Raw genomic sequence first — 17622 nt, forward strand, 5'->3', positions numbered from 1 at the left:
TTTTCATTATAGGTTGTTTTTATTTTTTTTCGATTCTTTTCACGTGGTTAGTTTTAATTTGTTTTCAGAGCAGGTTTTTTTTTCAGTTTTATATTTTTTTCTCAAAGATCCTTCATTTTACTTAAGTTTTTATTTATTTTAAAATCTGCTTTTAGATTTTTAAAATTGTTATGTTTTATTTTTCTGTGCAAGATTAAAAAATCACCTTAATAAAAACATCACGGTAAGTATCGTGCAGTAACAATTATACAAATATATTAGTTTAAAAATCAAATATAGGTACTGTAAAACTGTCCACAAACTTTAAAGTACAATAGGTGCAGTGTATAATCCTGCTTCAAAAGTTACATGCATCCCAACCCAACGTATGAAATAAAGATAGAATAGTCACAATTTCCATTGCTTTTTTACCACGTTACCAAGTTGATTTATGGCTTGAATTCCTGTTGAGAGAGAGAGAGAGAGACAGAGAGAGAGAGAGAGAGACAGAGAGAGCGCACTATTGGTATATCTAGCTGAAACGTAAACCTGCTTGTAGTGTGTACCTTTTTTTTTTCTTGTTACTTCACATCACGTTTTGGTCTGATTTCAGTGACAAAAGCAGGCCAGCCATAACAAACATGCAAGCCGCAAGCATGGCTGTCACCTAGGAGTGACATCATCGGATGGTGATTTATTATTTTTTTTTTAATTGGCTGCTGCAAGATGACGTTGATCTCGGCAATATCGCCATCCCTATAACAATCATTAGCTGGCTAATTTTTTATTCAAATCCGCTCACCTTATTTTAGGCTTATTATGTCGGCACGAGAGACGGACGAAAATCCCCAGAATTCAGCCATTTTTAAAAATTTGTCACCCTCCCGCCCCATACCAAAAATGGGCCTCCGGAGGGCCGCACCAGTCTGCCCCCAGGACGGACTGCCCAGCTCTGTTTTAAAACAATGTCAAGGACTCAATTATTAAATAAATTGACAAAAACTGAAAGGAAGGAGGATGGACATTGTTGCTATGATTACTGTTTCAGTTGTTTTTGTTTAAAAGCATTTTTTTTTTTATTTAAGTCATGAAAATATTTTTTTATAATTTACTTTGAGGTATTTCGTTAGTTTTCGTTAACTATAATAACCTAAGTCGGAATCCACTTTGCCTGCACCCAAGCAAGGCGCGTGAACAATAACTGTCAGTGACTATATTTACTCTTCCAATTTCCACTCCATCCCTCCTAAAAATAGTAATAATTTCAATTTTATGGAACCCTCCCAGCTTCCTTATTTGCCATTAAACGGGAGTGAGGACGCCTGCTGTATTCCCCACTTTGACTCTGTTCCTATTATTTCTTTTCTGTTGGTTGTCTTTTGGATTGAGGACATGGGGATTGGTTAGTAGCCAGTCCAGTGCCTGCATGTCAACATGCACTAATATGGATGTTTTTTTTGTTTTGTTTTGTTTTGTTTTATTGTGTGTTTGTCTGTTTGTTTGTGTTTGCATCCTCTACAGTGTTGTTTACCAGGATGGATTTTATGGTGCAGATATTTATGTAAGTATTGTTTACTGGTATGACATTGCATGCGTAAGTCATCTCTGACCTCACATGGTATTTGCTTTGGACAAACAAATCCCACAATTAATGCACGTTTTCTTGAACCTGCCGTTTGAGTTTCTTCCTGAACTAGCGCAAGAAACTAATCTACAGCATGTACTGAAAAATGGAATAATATCAAGTAAAATGTGGCACTGTGAAAACTAGTTTAAACTGTTATTTGATGACATTACATACATAGATTGCATTGATTCAATATTGCTACCTTGTATGTATTGTGCATACATGCCAAGGATGTGTGCAGAGGAGAATCGTTCTTATTGGAGATTGCGCTTTTAACAGTTGACTTGCTTGGAACCCTTTAGCCCTGTGGCCACGAACTGCGATCAGGCAAAAAAATATACATAAGTAAAAAGTTTAAAAGCTCCTGACACACTTTTGCTTCATCAAATGACCATGTTTTACAGAAAGAGCAGATTTCATGCGACAGAAAATCAGCTCAACTGTTGTACAATATCGTTTAGCCACAAGCATAATTGCCCAAGTCATACTTAACTTAGTAACATGATCACTTAGAAAACAATTTCAATATGCGTTCTCAAATTTTCTTTTAAAATGTCATTTATTTATTTATTTATATATTTGTTTATTTATTTACTCATTCATTTATTCATTCATTTATTTTCTTGTACTTATTCATTCTTATTCATGCAGGTCATGACAATCCACAAAAGTTAAAACAAGGCAACAGTACTCTCGTTTGCTGATCATGCTATTAAGCTAATAATATTTTACATTTGCGGCACGGTTGGCGACTGGATAGCACGACGGCCTCACAGTGCAGAAGTGCAAAGATGCAGGGTTCGATTCCTCCGGGTACTCCGGTTTCCTCCCACATTCCAAAAACATGCATAGTAGGTAGATTGAACACTTCAAATTGTCCCTAGGTATGGGTGTGAGAGCAGTCTTTATGTGCCCTGCTGGCAACCAGTTCAGGGTGTACCCCGCCTACTGACCAAAGACAGCTGGGATAGGCTCCAGCACCCACACAACCCTTGTGAGGAAAATCGTCTCAGATAATGGTTGGATGCATAGCTTCCATTTTGAGTAAAAAATAACATGTAAAAAAAAAAAAAATCTATCTATGCACTGCGTATCCCACCCACCACAATGAATGAAATTAGATATTTTGTGTTTATAAATTAATTCAAGAATATTCATTTATTTGTACCTAAACAATTTGAAATGAAGTGGTTGCACCTGCTATATGGTGCGCAAAAACAAAATCTCCTCATTTCCTGGAGAATTGCTGCACTGTACTTCAGTGTACAATTTTAATTTACCACAAACATACACTTAAAATTTTGCAGTCAATTCATGATTGTTTAAGAGAGGAATACAGGCAGTGGGCCCGGGAGGATGAAGAACAGTGTAGCGAGAGTGACATAGCTGTAATATAACTGATGGAGTAAGTGCTCAGGAAGCATTATGCTAAATTTCCCAAGTGAGTCTTTAAAGTACAAGTATCCAAACCTCCTGTGTTTTACTCAGCCTTTCTAATTAGAAAAGTGACTTCATGAAACATGGGGGTTGCTGCTGTCGTATTATGTTTGGCCTTTATTCAAAAACACACTCTACAAAAAAAATAAATAAATAAATAAGGAAACTGTAGATATGCTGTAAGCTAAATAACTGATGGTGCATACAAGTAATGCCACGCTAGCCTGGATATAAAGAGTCCTGCTCCACCTGTCCTCTGTCAACACATCAGTAAATTTGATGGATGACACCACTCCCTATGTTAGATTGAGTGCTGGGTGGCCAAACCTTGACCACACCAACTGTTACCATACACACACACACACTCACACACACACAATGCACGCAAAGCCTCCATTAGTCACTCAGTTAGGAGTGACAATACACTGTTACACTGGCTGGTCACTTAAAGGGGGGCAGACTGTTCATTCCGCCACAGTCCATCATCACACAATCTAACTATTCCTCACTTGACTCCACACTTTATAGCGGTAATAATACATCGCTGGTGTCACGACAGACATACACTCTCGGTCATTGAGAATGGAGGAGTTGCAGACTGGCAGAGAGTGCAGTGCCTATTCATTAAGGACCTTGTTACTGTGCTTTATGTGCTACAACTGCAAAGAACACAAACAACTAGGTAAATCCATAGTCTATTTTATATTTGAGGACCTAAAACAATCCGAAAGCAGCTCGTTTTAATTATAATACGTGTTAGATTTAATGAAATAAAACTGTGATATAATATTATATAGTATAATAAAATTCTACCCCCGCCTCGTCTTTGTATAAAATAATTTTACTGTAATTGGCAAAATATCAAACCAGTGTTATCGTTACTGCGTAATGCTTATCTCCATCCATCCAATTTGTCCACCTTGCGTCCTCATTATCGTCTTGGTTGAGCCCACCCCTGTTCTAGACTGTGAGGCAGATCCGCTAACTCCTATGACACCGTCCTGCCCTACTTAATATAGTTTTAAATTTAATTTTAAAAAATGGTTGTCTTATTTCGTGTTTATTTAGTGAAACCTCAAAGGTTGAACACGAATCTTTAAAATTATTCCTTAAAATCGCTGACCTCTATTTTGTTCAGACTTTGAAACACATTTACGCATAGCAAATCATGTACATTAACTAATTAGTTGTACAAACAGTAAAACATAAACAAAGTTGAAATCTCTTCATTATTTGTAGGTCCCGTGTGACATCACAGACGTTGACAGATGCTTTATTGTGAGATTTTCTAAATAAGCACTTGATTATTCATTTTATATATAGAATCTATTAGAGTGAGTGTTCATTGCATTGATTATTTCATTTCAATAAATACAATTAAAAAATAATTCATTAATGCCTCCCAAAATAAGGTTAATTTCAAAATGTTCCTGACACCCATGCTATCATAATCCTTTCATGTGCGTGTGTGTGTGTGTGTTTGAGAATGAAGACACACTTTGAAGGTTGCGGTGATTTTGAACGGTCTGATTGCTTATGGATTTCATTTGTTTTACTAGTGGCTAATTTCAAAATAGCCAACGACAGCCACAGTGTTTCACCAACTGTTCATTTAACTTTGGCTGGACAGATTAAAAACTGACTACACACTAACTATAAGAACATCTTATTTTACATTAATAGCCATTGTGTGTGTGCTGGACGACCATTTCAAAGGAATATACAGTGTAATTATTTGTGGCTATAGGTATGCCTGTTAAGCTATTTCTAATGCAACAACAATGGGAACTAAACTGCTATTGAAATCAGAGTGTGTGTCTCAAGAATCAATTCTTCACTTAAACAAAAACGAGATTTTTCCGGGAATAGTTATCATTACAACAAAATACACTTAATCTTTTGCTGTTTTTACAATCTCACATGAGTGTATTCTTGTGTTTCCAGGGTGGTTACGCTGCCTACAGATTTGCCCAGCCTACTGCTACCACAGCAGCTGCATACAGTGACAGGTGAGATTGCTTTCCTCCGAAAGCGCCCATAGTAGCCATGTTACAAAGAGTGCATGTTGTGGCGTCAAATAAACTCCAAAACATACAACATACGGTCCCAATTTCAGAGAAAATTTCAATAATTTGCATTTTGTTGGATAAGAAATAAATGACTATACTAAGTAACAGACATGAAGTGGTGGATTAAATAGAAACAAAAATAAATAAATGAATAAACATTTTGAGAGGTGTGAAGAAGTCCCCAACCTGGCTGGAATTTGCCACATAACTTTAGATACAAGCCTAAAAAATTTAAGGATTTAAAAATGTTTTATGGCCTGATGAGACTAAGATTAACATTTCCAAAGTGATAAAAAGGCTCACTCATCTAGAAATAATCACAAACTCATCTGTCAAACAGAGAAAGCAATATCATGGCTTAATTTTACACGCCCTTTTCATTGATTGAAATTCTAAACAAACATTTTATAGTCACAAGTGAAGCCAGGCGCTACATATGCTTCGTCATATTTGCATTCGGGTGACTTTCTTTTGACACGCTATCTTCGCTTCTCGCTGCCTTTCATTTCAGCCCTGTTAAAAATGTCCTCATGTTGTCAAAAAGTTTCTTTACTGCAATTCACATTGCCAGCTCGTTGCAAAACAAACCTGCACGGTATGGTTAAGTTCCATGAATATTGTGAGTTTTGCTTTCTGAAATAGTTGCCAACAAGTTAACAACATGCAACTTTCCTGTCTTTATGGATCATTTTGAGTTGTGCCCTCTAGTGGTATATGTTGCATCGACAAGTATGTCTGTCGGTTAATCCGTCAGCACGTGCGTCAAACTAGAATTATTTTCAGAGATGGGTACTTTACCTTATTCTGCCGATCCATCCTCAATCATCCGCCCACGACCCGAGCACACTTTCATCATTACACATTCTTATTAATAAAAATAATCACCGTGCCTCCCCGTACGTCTCCGTCCTTTTAAAGCGCTTTGGTCCTTACCTTTCAGCAGGAGCATCCCCCAACATGAAATACTACTAATGCAGTGTCGCTGGGAGGCTGATGCATTATTTTATTTATGTGTTTCTGTCATTGGGATCTGCGTCTGTGGGTAGTTAACCCGGTTAGGCACGATTAAAGGGACGGACAAAAATGTACGTCCATCCTTTTTAAAAGACTTCTCCGCCTCCGGGCTCCATCCAAAATATGGGGGTCCGTCTGGGACTGACGGACGGACCGTTCCGTACCTGAGACGGAATGCCCATCTCTGATTATTCAGCCCATGTATATACATGAGAGTTGTGCGCCATTATTTGTTGAAACCAAACTGTACTTGATTGTATATGTTTGCACCTAATTTAACTTATATTTTGACCTTTAATGCGTTATTATTTGAAGCTAGAACCTACCTCATCCAGAAATATTATGATACATATAAGAAGCAAAAACACAAAAAAACAAAATGTGAAGAATTTGAGCAATAGACTTTGTACAACATTATACCCCTTTCCACTCAAAAACCTGGAAGTCCCTTATACCTAATCTGGTCCTGACCAGTACTGCAGACTGGGTCAATGGTTGCCAATGTATTTTCTAAAATCATGCTGCCAACTTTTTGCCAGTGCAGCAAGGTGCTTAGCCCATCCCGCCCCCAAGTTAGTCAAGCACACAGCACACAAACACCCAGGACACACTAACCAACGACTTATCGAGACCCCAGCACAGAGAGACTGCTGCGAGGCCAGGAACTCGCACAGCCAAAGCACTCTGGCACACCACTACCTTGCGGTTTCAAAAAACATGTACATAATGGAGGGCAACTTTAAATGATCCCAAAGCAAAGGCTTATAAGAGGACAGATGATGTAGACGTGTTAACCAAGCCTGGTGTGGACTGTTTTGTGTGCACCTGTGCCTTGATGTTACCATCTGTGCAGGGCCAAAATGGAAACATGTGGGTCATGTTTAAGCCACAAGGATCACAGAGGGGACGGAACAACAGCTGCTTTCTGAGCACCTAACTAACACAAATGCAATGCAGCCACTCATGCAGACACGCTCATATCCCCATACAAGCCAATTATGACTATTCCCCAAAATTTATAACCACGCACACATGTATGAATTCAGGCTAGAAAATGATGATTCTATTTAATTGAGTGCAACACATAATCTTTAACTGATCTCAAATTTTGATGACAGAGGAAGTCATCTCATCAGCATGTCCTCCACAATAACGTAACCTGTCCCTCTATTATCATCCCACAAATGTGTCATCAACACAGCACGGTCACAGAATCAATTATTCTTTCTACTCTGTTCTCACACATTGGACATTTGATTAAAGTCACAACTTGGCAAATTATATTACGCTGTTTATCTTTTCACCTCAGGGTCATTTTTAAAACGGGGTTTGACAGAAATTGCTTTGGAATTTGTGTAACAGTTGCAGTTTACCACACACTCTCCCACACTGTCACACATCGGCACTGATGATGGGTTAGGGCTCTGCACTGTGAGATAAGATAGGTCAAATGCAGTGCCGGGATGAGTGTGAGTGTTGGGCGGGTGTTGCTGTTGAATAGCAATGTCCAAAACTAATCGGGATTAACTTCTAATCGCTTCAACCACTGGGCTGCTATGCAAATCTGCTCAATTATGGGCACACACTCTGGCCCCTGATTGGCTCTTATCATGGAGGAATAACACAAGAAGGATGGGAGGAGGGGAGATCTGGTCAGACGTAGCATGGCTGGGAGTAAGCAAAGCTGCTCTGTATTTCTGATCAAATATATGGAAAATGTATTCTATGTCCCTCAATAATTGGCAGCGTATATAGGGGCATGTGCTAATTGCTTCTTTAAATAAGATATGTACAATTTCTGAAATAAAAGCATTAAATCCAAACCCAACTTCTGGCATTCCATTTTATGTAGTGGTCTGAAATTTCAAACTTCCTAGATTTCTGGAAGGAAAGCAACGTATTGTCCGTCCATTGATTTTTGGACTTCTTCACAGGGGTAACTTGGAGGGTTGTCTTCAAGTGGGCCTGTATGTATGTACAGAGTAAGGGCAAATGTAAAACATGCAAACCCCACACGGAAAAGTCAACTTTTAAATGATAGCAAAATTTAATTGTTGTGACTTTAAATAGTATGTCATGTACTACTATGCTCAGGATAAGCAACTCAGTTAGGAGCTTCTTGAAAGATTTAAAAGACCTCAAAGAGAGGGAATCCAAGAATATGATGTAAGAGTCGCAGTCTTTCAAAGTCATTTAATGATGACATTTTAAGGAGGCGTATTGTGATTTACATGTTCCATTTTTCACAAAATTATGACCATTTACAAATGGATTTTTTTTCCATGTTTTTTCGAACAAAGGTAGATTATCAGCTTGGAACAGGACATTAATGTTTTGATAGTCCTGAGCATCATAAGGGCAGCTTTAAGTTGTTATTCAGAATCAATATGGATATTGGTAAAGTGAAGATCTATGGCTATGTCATCCTTGATGACTGGTTGGCGTGATCGGAAAAACGATCGGAAAAGGCCAAAATGGTTCTGTCGAATGGAATCTGAGATGCTGTGGCGTTGTGTGCCTCGCCCGAGTTTGATCGCGGGTGTTCATATGTACATCCACTTGTCACTCGCTCCACATTTATCAGAGAAGAGGCGGGGCATACTCCATTGAAAAAAGGGGAAAAGAACCACTTTGGTCATTACAGAAGCAACAATGGGTGACAAGACAACCGTGGCTGCTTTATTCTTGTCTCACAAGTTGCACCTATTACGGCATTATAGAGTCCAGCTTGTGAATTTCGTAACCTTCTTGATGTGATGACTGCGTATTGCAGATGACCCATTTGGCGCCCGCTTTGGTGTCCTTTAAATAGGTGTTGGGCTTTATTTGCGCCAGTAAAAAGAAGTTACACAAACTTTACTTGTGATTGAATGGTGAAAATTCCACCTCTCAATGTAAAGGCTTTCTGCTCCCACGACACGTGACAGGGCTAAAAATAGATTAGCTTTCGGGCAGCACAGAACAACCCAAGAGTGAATAAGTGCGTTTGCAGGAATGTCTTATTTTGCAGATCCACTCAATGACATCATTAATAGATCGTGCTCATTATGACATTATTCTTGTCTATAAAGAAAAATATCAACCGATCTTGATTCAGTAGATAAGATCAAGGTAAAGTCTAAAAATCCTGTGCAACTAAAAAGGAGGCCGTCAAACACACCAAAAGTGTTGGGTGGAATGAGGGACACACACTTGCACATCTCCTTCCCCAACTTGCGGGAGAACAACGCTTGAATTCAAAATCAATTTTATAAATATTGTCAGTGAAACGTACTTTAACTTTTTCCCCCGGTCAATGGTGCAAAATTAAACATAGATGAAATAATAAAAATAAAACATAAATAGCTATAGAAAAAAAGACAATAATGTGCACAAAGCATAAACAACATGCTCTAGGCATTTAAATTCAATTTTTTTTTCTGTTTATTTTGTTCCTCTTCTTTTTTATAGTATTTTCTTTGTACCTTTTTTCTACTTCCTTCATAAGTCCAACAATATTTTGTACATTAATTCCTGAAGTGGTGAAATTCAACACACACCCAAGGGAAGTTCCACGACGCCAAATGTTTTTTTTTTTTTTTTTTAAATTGAAAAACTTTAATATGTCGATAATTTGTAATTCAAACCGTCTGTTTTCTCTGGTGTCTCCGTAGTTATGGACGAGTATATGCTGCCGATCCCTACAACCACACACTCACTCCAGCAGCCACATACAGCGTTGGTGCCATGGTAAGACTGCCATGCTTGTCACACTTTCGTCCCTTTCCCAATCGTCATGGCTTACCTCACCTGTATTACAATAACAACTTTAGAACCACCCCCCCCACCCCCCAAAAAAAATCATCAATATTGAATTCAGCTCCTCTTTTCTTATGTGTATGTCACTTGCTTTAATTGTGTTTTCATTGCTCATCACTGCAGTAGGTACAGGCAGACAGGAGTGGAGGGAGAATAATACTGGCTAAATGGCCAATTATCACATTTTGTTTCACTGATGAAGGAAATGGAAAAATCATGCTGATAAATTCTCTAGGCCATTTGAGATTTTAGACCCAAATTGTAAATTACAATGAGCTAATCATCATAATTGCAGCCCTGCTTATGAGTCCATTCATTTATCAGTCTACTTAACACGAGTAGCAAAAGTAGGCTTGTGGCCGTACAGTAGGAAGCTCCTTGCACACGAGGGATATCTGGATCTTTTTTTTTTTTAAAGAAATGTTTCACAGCGGGTAATGAGACACCATGCAGCTTGTATTATATGGAGTCCCGTACCTTAAGTTTCAAATTCTGACAGTATTGCTATAATGGACAGCAAAATAACTGCTGTAAGTCTTTACATATTCAACAAAAATGTGTTTCATTTGGAATATGTGTTATAATATAACACAGGTTGATTTGTGGTATAGGAATTAGAGGAAATTTAATATAAATGCTTTACTCTTTCCCTAAACCTTTTTTAAAAGTCTTTTCTTTTTTTTATTTTATGTCAATACATAATACAAAAAAAATGCACAATTACACACCAATGCTCTCTGTATCCAGCTTCTCTAACTTGGTAGGGAAATCATACTGAAGTTTGAAGTACACACAATAGAGTTTCACTGATCCAGATGACTATTTTTTTTTTAAATATTAATAGTTACAAATGATAAATGCACCTTGGTGAAACATAAGTAATGCATAAAAAAAATCATGTGTGTATGCATGTCTAGATAGCACATCCGCTTCGCAGTGCAGAGGTCGTCGGTTCGAATCGCGGCACCTGGTCTTTCTTGTGTGAAGTTTGCATGTTCTCCCCACGTCATCATGGGTTTTCTATGGGTACTCCGGTTTCCTCCTACATTCCAAAATCATACATGCTTGGTTAATTGAACTCTCAAAATTGTCTGTAGGTTTCAGTACAAGTGTGACTAATTGTTTATGTGCCCTGAGATTTGCTGGCAATGTTGGGCCCACCTGAACCACTCCATGCTCTTTGTCTTTAATGCTCGCTATGCTCAGCATCTACGGGTCAGTTAATGTCCGTCATTCGTCAGCCGCTGACCTCCTGATGGACCTTCCGTCGGTGCAGGCTATAGGCCATTACAAAGGACCAGTCAAAGTCTAGCAGGTTTAATGCCAGATGACACCAGAAAAGAGGCTATCATCTACACAGGTGCAGAACAAAGTCTTTTGCAACAACTACCTTTTGTATCGCGGTGGAAAAATATTTAGCCCACTGTTCTTTGCACCATTGTTTTAACTTAACTACAACATCTCAATTGAATTTATATCCCAATCCTGACTTGGCCACTTCAAAATCTTAATTTTCTCTTTTTATTGGGGGCCATTCGAGAGAGGTTTCGGGTGAGAGAGTTTAAGCTTGAGCTCACGACCCGATGGTCGGATGTTTCCGAGCAGGATATTTTGGTGGACAGCCGAATTCATTATTCAATTTATAACAGAGAATCATCCACGTCCTGAAAAATCAAAGTAGCAACAGACCATCACATTGCCACCACCATGTTTGACTGTCGGCGGGATGTTCTTTTTGTCAAATGCTGTTATTTGCATCTCGTCAGTCCACTTACTATTTCTTGGGGATTAACAAAATGCTTTTGTTACAAATTAAAGCTCATTTGATGTGGTCTTTTTTTGACACCAGTAGTTTTCGCATTGGATGCCATTTGCCCAGTGTCTTTCTTATGGTTGAGTCATGAAAGCTAACATTAAGTGAAGCCTGCAGTCCTTTGGATATTGGGTTTGTGAACTCCTGGATAAATTGTTGGATGAGTCGACTACTGCTGAGCGGGCTCACCACTGCTCTCAGTTTTCTCTGTTCGTGGATTAATGGCTCTGATCGTGATTTGCTGGTGTCTCCCAAAGCCTTAGAAAGGTCTTTGTAACCTTTTCCAGGGTGATGGATTTATATCGCTCATGCCTTTGGATAATGGCTTGATGTATTTCTTTTGAAATCTTGTCGCCAACATGAATTAGTTTGACAGGTACTGTTTGGGCACAGGTGTCAAACTTAAGGCCCCGGGGACAGATCTGGCCCACTACATCATTTTATGGGGCCCGTAAAAGCAAGTCTTGTGCGTCAAATTCCTCTTTTTTAAATCTGTCCCAAAATTGTCATGTGTAATAAATGATAATGGTGAGCTTTTGCAATATTTTTGGTCACCCTCTTTTCAGTAAGTGAACAAACAGCTATCTTAGTCTTCCATCCGTCCATTATCAAAGCCTCTAATCCTCACGAGGGTTGCAGCCGTGCTGGAGCCGATCCCAGCTGTCTTCAGGCAGTAGACGGGAGTACACCCATGAACTGGTTTCCATCCAATCACATGTCACATGTAGACGAACAACCATCCACTCTCACACTTACACCTAGGGACAATTCAGCAGGTCCAAGCAACCTACCATGCATGTTTTTGGAATGAAGAAGGGAACCGGAGTACCCGGCGAAAACCCACACAGGCATGGGGATAAGATAAAAGCTCCACACGGCGCCAAAATTCTCTGAGACTTCTGATTACAAAACAATTTGTTGAATAAACGTAATTATGTAACGTGAGAATAAACTATTTGGTTTTATCGCCAAAAAGCGTCTGAGAGCAGTTGTAACTACAAAGTGGAGTGAAACAAACAAAAATGAGTTTTTGACACTCGTAGTTTAGGGTATTTCTTGATTCGATTATTATGCCGGAAATCATGTCTGGAGGTGACAGTTACTTTATCCCCTTTAATAAATACAATCATCATTTTAAAAGTGCATTTTTTATTTACTTGGGATGTCTTTGTGAGATTTTAAAATTGGCTTGATGATCCAAAACATTTAAGCATCCTACTTATCATGTGATTTTTACATACTGCTCTTCACAGGTCTGCTTTGGGCTATCTTGCCTAGCCCAACTTCTCAGGCATTGTGCGTGAGCTTTTCTGCAGCACTGACTTATCCTCACTTAAACTTAATTGAATTTGTCTGCGCTGCTAACGGCAGTCCAAATGCCACATTAATCCCGCCTGTAAAAGGTGATGAATGTCCTCATGCTTTGGCAGCCCAGTCCATGTTAGTTATTATATTTCTAATTTGGTGAATACCACCTCACCCCGCACTCCTTGGTAATGAAATAATTAGTCATTTTGATAATTAAATCTCCTGTGGCGCTGCAGCCACAGGGAGGACATGAGGGAGAAAGAACTGAGTGAGATGGTGAGAGGAGTGTTCATATATGATCATTGGTCAAAACTCCCCACTCAAACTAAAGAGAAGTAACCACGACGAGTAATTTAATGTCTATTAATCAAATTGTGTAGTTATAATGCGTCAGTTAAATGCAATTAATTGTTAGCGATATGCAAATGTGAAATGGCAGAAGTCTGTGTAGTTCCCAACAACTTTCTTCTCATGCTGAGTGGTGTTTTACTTACCTGTCTTACTGCGCATTGCATCAGAGGACCAATCCATTTAAAAATGTATCATGACTTCATACCAAGACAATTTTTATTATGGGATATCAGATACTCTGAACCTCTAAGCTTCTATTTTTAGAACATTCTCTTTTTAATTGAAATGGCTGATTTTGCGTCTTTATAATGTTGCATCTGTGGAGATTGTGGCAGGGGGAAGTGCAGGCCAAAACTCTTGTAAATACGTATTATTAAAATGCCAGAAACGCATATTACAGCAACATATTGTCGGTTTTTAGTCAGTTTCCCATGTGGACAAATAAATTATCGATCCATCCATCAGTCCAATTTTGTGAATTTATGAAACGCTTATTTAAAAATACGTTGGTCGAGGTACACTTGATTTTGTTTGATCGATTTAAACATGATACAAGTAACACCGTTTGTAAGAGTGTTTTTTTTCTTCTTTTTTTTTCATAAATGTACAATCACAACAAAAGTGAAATTATTTGTAGCTGATTATCTTATCAATGCGGCACAGTGGCCGACTGGTTAGCACGATGGCCTTACAGTGCTGAGGTCGTGGGTTCGATTCGGGCTCCGGCCTTCCTGTGTGGAGTTTGTATGTTCTCCCTGTGCCTGCGTGGGTTTCCTCCGGGTGCTCCGGTTTCCTCCCACATTCCAAAAATATACATGGCAAGTTGATTGGACACTCGAAATTGCCCCTCGGTATGAGTTTGAGTGTTGAGAATTGAACCTGCAGCAACTTTAAACATAAACATACCGTTTTAGACTCTTAAAAGTTACCACTGGTATTTCATCCATCAGTAACAGGTTGTGCCGTATTTATTTGTTGCTAAATCAAACATTTTTCTTTGGACATTTACAACATACCAAATGTCATATTTTACTTGGGATACATCTCAACCTTCTCAATAACCTTTCAGCAGGGATAATCTAGCATAATCCATCTTCAATCGATGCCCCCAGTCAGAATTCACATTTTCGGTCATACCACCCTTTTTTGTTTGATTTTTTTTAATCCATCTTTCCCTCCAATTTATAATGAGAATATTGACTTGATTTCTTTCACATAGCTGTTGGCATGCTCCCCTGGCATGAAGTGTCTCGCTGTGCTTGCTGCATGACGATTGCTCCGGTCACGGGTCTTTTCATCCCCAATGGTTTTGCGCTGGAAAAACGGTAACGTAATGTTGGAACTGTACTTGTAGTTGGTCCTGGGTCATGGGGAGCTAACAAGGGAGTGCATGTGTTTATTTTGTGTTTGTGCTTGGTTGTTTTTAACAATGGTTTCACAACTTCTTGCTTTTGTGTGTCATGCTTGTGTTTCTCTGCACATGTTTTTCAGAATGCATTCACTCCTCTGACAGATGCCAAAACACGGAGCCATGTTGACGACGTAGGGCTTGTGCTGTCCTCTCTCCAGGCTAGTATATACCGGGGAGGCTACAGCCGCTTTGCTCCCTATTAGCAACACTTCCCAACTGAAACACAATCTTCCAACTGGACAGGACGAAAAGTGTGCGTGTGTGTGTGCGTGTGTGTGTAAGAAGGAGTGTGAATAAAAGAGAGACATTGCTGAGGCCTGGGTATTGCAATACATGCAATTTACGCATCATTTCAGCATCTCCTAAGAGAGAGAAAAATATATAAGAGGAAAATGACAGCTGATATTTTTCATCTTATACCTCAGATATTTTGTGCTGTGTATTTTGATATTGTGGGGTTTTAATTTCTAAAGATTTAAACATAGGTTTCAGCTGTAGAAATTTGTGTCCATGGTACTAATAGAGTAAATGTTAGAGTAAAAATTAGGACACAGATGTAATATTTATCTGATGCATATTATTGTATATAACACTCAGTCTGTATGATAAATATTTTTAGTTGTTTTTTTTAAGACTTTGTCAATGAAAAGCATGTGTCTCCAAATCTTGAGATTTTTGTTTTTAATTCCAAAAAACAATTCAAATCATTTGTGTCCTGAGGTTTCAGGAAAATAGGAAAATTTCAAGCTTTTGTTTATTTTTAAGTAAAGGGACTATGCTTGTCAACTGTTTTTGTTCTTCTCTCTGCATCTTTTGCACTTACTAATTTTGACTGATGCATTTTTTTATGCAATTTGGGATTATGTCAAGAGATCGTGAGAAATATATAAATTGAGTTTTTGTGAACATTAATGGTCAGGATAGGCTAATTAAAAGCAGCATAGCGAAGCAAAGGATTGTTAATTATTTGAACTCAATCATGTCAAGATCATGACTTTCTTATCACATTTGTTTCTGAGGGGAAAAAAAATTCCAGTGACCTCAACTTTACATTTCACTGTGCAGTTTGATTATGTTCATTGTACAGTATCCTGATTTCATTTATGGTCAAATATTTTGTTGCGTGTATTGTATTATTTATTTTATTCTTTTAATTTATTTTTGTTTTTTGTACAACAATGATTTTTTTCAGCGACGTGTTACTGTTCTTTTCTGAGTTATTTTGGCGCATTTTAGTCATGAGCTGAAATTTAGATTCGGATGTGGCTAGGGAGTACTGAGAAATGCGAGTATAGACGATAGCGACGCTAGCGTAGTTAGTCAGTAGGGAGAAAATAATGTGAGTCAGCACATTTTCCGACTGTAGCTTTATTGACTAAATAATGTGGTTAGATTATATATATCACATCAAGCCAAAGGTTTTAGTGATCCTATCAGTGTGTTTGTGCGTTTAGTCAAGACTCTGCAAAGTATAAAGGGGGTAGTTCTGTCATGGCAGCCAAAACATTTGTTCATAAATTAGTTCTGTTGGCAAAAATATGGAAAAATAATTTAATTAATAATTCATCTGAAGAGCGTGAATGACAGGATAAGTCACCATTCCTCAGCTAAACGTAGCTATTAATCATGAATTGAACAATGTGCTGCACTTATCATTTTCCTTTCCCGAGTAGCGATGGTTATTGAGTTGTAGATGGGTTTTTTTGTTGGTTTTTTTTTTTTTTTTTTTTAAAGGAACTTCCAATAAATTCATTGGTATACCTGATAATTTTTATATTGCTGGAAAAATTCTAACTATATATTGCAATGTATTTGATCATGTTTTAAACATGTTCATTTGGTTTTGCTTTTTTTTGTCCATTAATTAAAAATGTATGGGGGATAAGATTTAATAATTAAACAATGTATGATATTTGGACTGTGCAGTGAAGATGTTATCATATATGAAACACATAATGGTATAATGTTTTAGATTTAGGCAATTAGATCAGTTGCTCTGGCAAGCTAGCTCCTTTTCTATCGAGTCATGTTCCAATTTCTAGCAAGTCTTTACAAATAAATACATTGTAGTTCTGCAGTATATACGCTCATTTGTTTATGTTGTCAAATTTTGCACATGTAACTTGTAATTTCCACATACATTTGAGACATATCAGTGCTGTAGGTGTAAATTTTCTCTTTTTTTAATTACGTTGATTTTGCTCTTATGTTATTCTTAATGTGACATAGCTTACTTTTACAGACTCTCAAACTTTACTCTTTGGAAAAACAACTGTTTGAATATTATACAATTATATACATATGAAAAGTAAATCATTTGTGAACAAGCTAATTAATGATGTATATAGAAGTTCATGGAATCAATCTGTAGTGTCTTTGAACAACGCTACTTGAGGGAAGGAAGATTGGCTACGACTGTATTGTGAGCCAGTCCACAAGCCACTCCTTGCACCACATTCAGTTTACAAATGTTCCCAACTAGTGGTGTTGTTACACACATATCTTCCCTTTTGTATCTATCACCAATTAGAAACCTCAGATGCACCGCATTAAAGGCAGCGTAAAAGCATCAGGGCAAGTTTGGCTACGCTGGTTCAAATCTGTGTATGTTCCGAATGACGATGTATGCTCAGAGACAGAATGACTTGAAGGTCTTCACTATGCTGAATGTCGGATTCTGTAACTACTTTATCTAAGTGCTGCTTCCAGTAGGTGTTGTGGTTCAAAACGAGGCTTCCTGCACTGTCATTGTATGTGCATGTACTATGGTTCTTCCACTTGTCAATAACCATCAATAAAGTTTTGTTTTCTCAAA

At 38.0% G+C, this 17622-nt stretch overlaps 1 protein-coding gene across 11 annotated transcripts in view; it reads left to right on the top strand.

The window, feature by feature from the left end:
- rbfox1 (RNA binding fox-1 homolog 1) overlaps positions 1 to 17622 on the top strand; it is a 265406-nt gene extending 247784 nt beyond the window's left edge. For 6 of the 11 annotated variants that reach the window (XM_088316625.1, XM_088316624.1, XM_088316628.1 and 3 more), the window contains 4 exons: positions 1501 to 1540; positions 4988 to 5052; positions 9780 to 9855; positions 14888 to 17622. In XM_088316625.1, the coding sequence (XP_088172751.1) occupies positions 1501 to 1540; positions 4988 to 5052; positions 9780 to 9855; positions 14888 to 15010 (304 nt within the window). In that variant the 3' untranslated portion in view covers positions 15011 to 17622. Of the gene's footprint in view, positions 1 to 1500; positions 1541 to 4987; positions 5053 to 9779; positions 9856 to 14615; positions 14722 to 14887 lie in introns of all 11 variants that reach the window. The other 5 variants (XR_015846619.1, XR_015846620.1, XM_088316630.1 and 2 more) reach the window with 5 other exon arrangements.

The sequence above is a fragment of the Idiotropiscis lumnitzeri genome, chromosome 15 (genome assembly GCF_059441095.1).
Source record: "Idiotropiscis lumnitzeri isolate Australia: NSW breed Sydney's pygmy pipehorse chromosome 15, RoL_Ilum_1.0, whole genome shotgun sequence".
NCBI lineage: Eukaryota > Metazoa > Chordata > Actinopteri > Syngnathiformes > Syngnathidae > Idiotropiscis > Idiotropiscis lumnitzeri.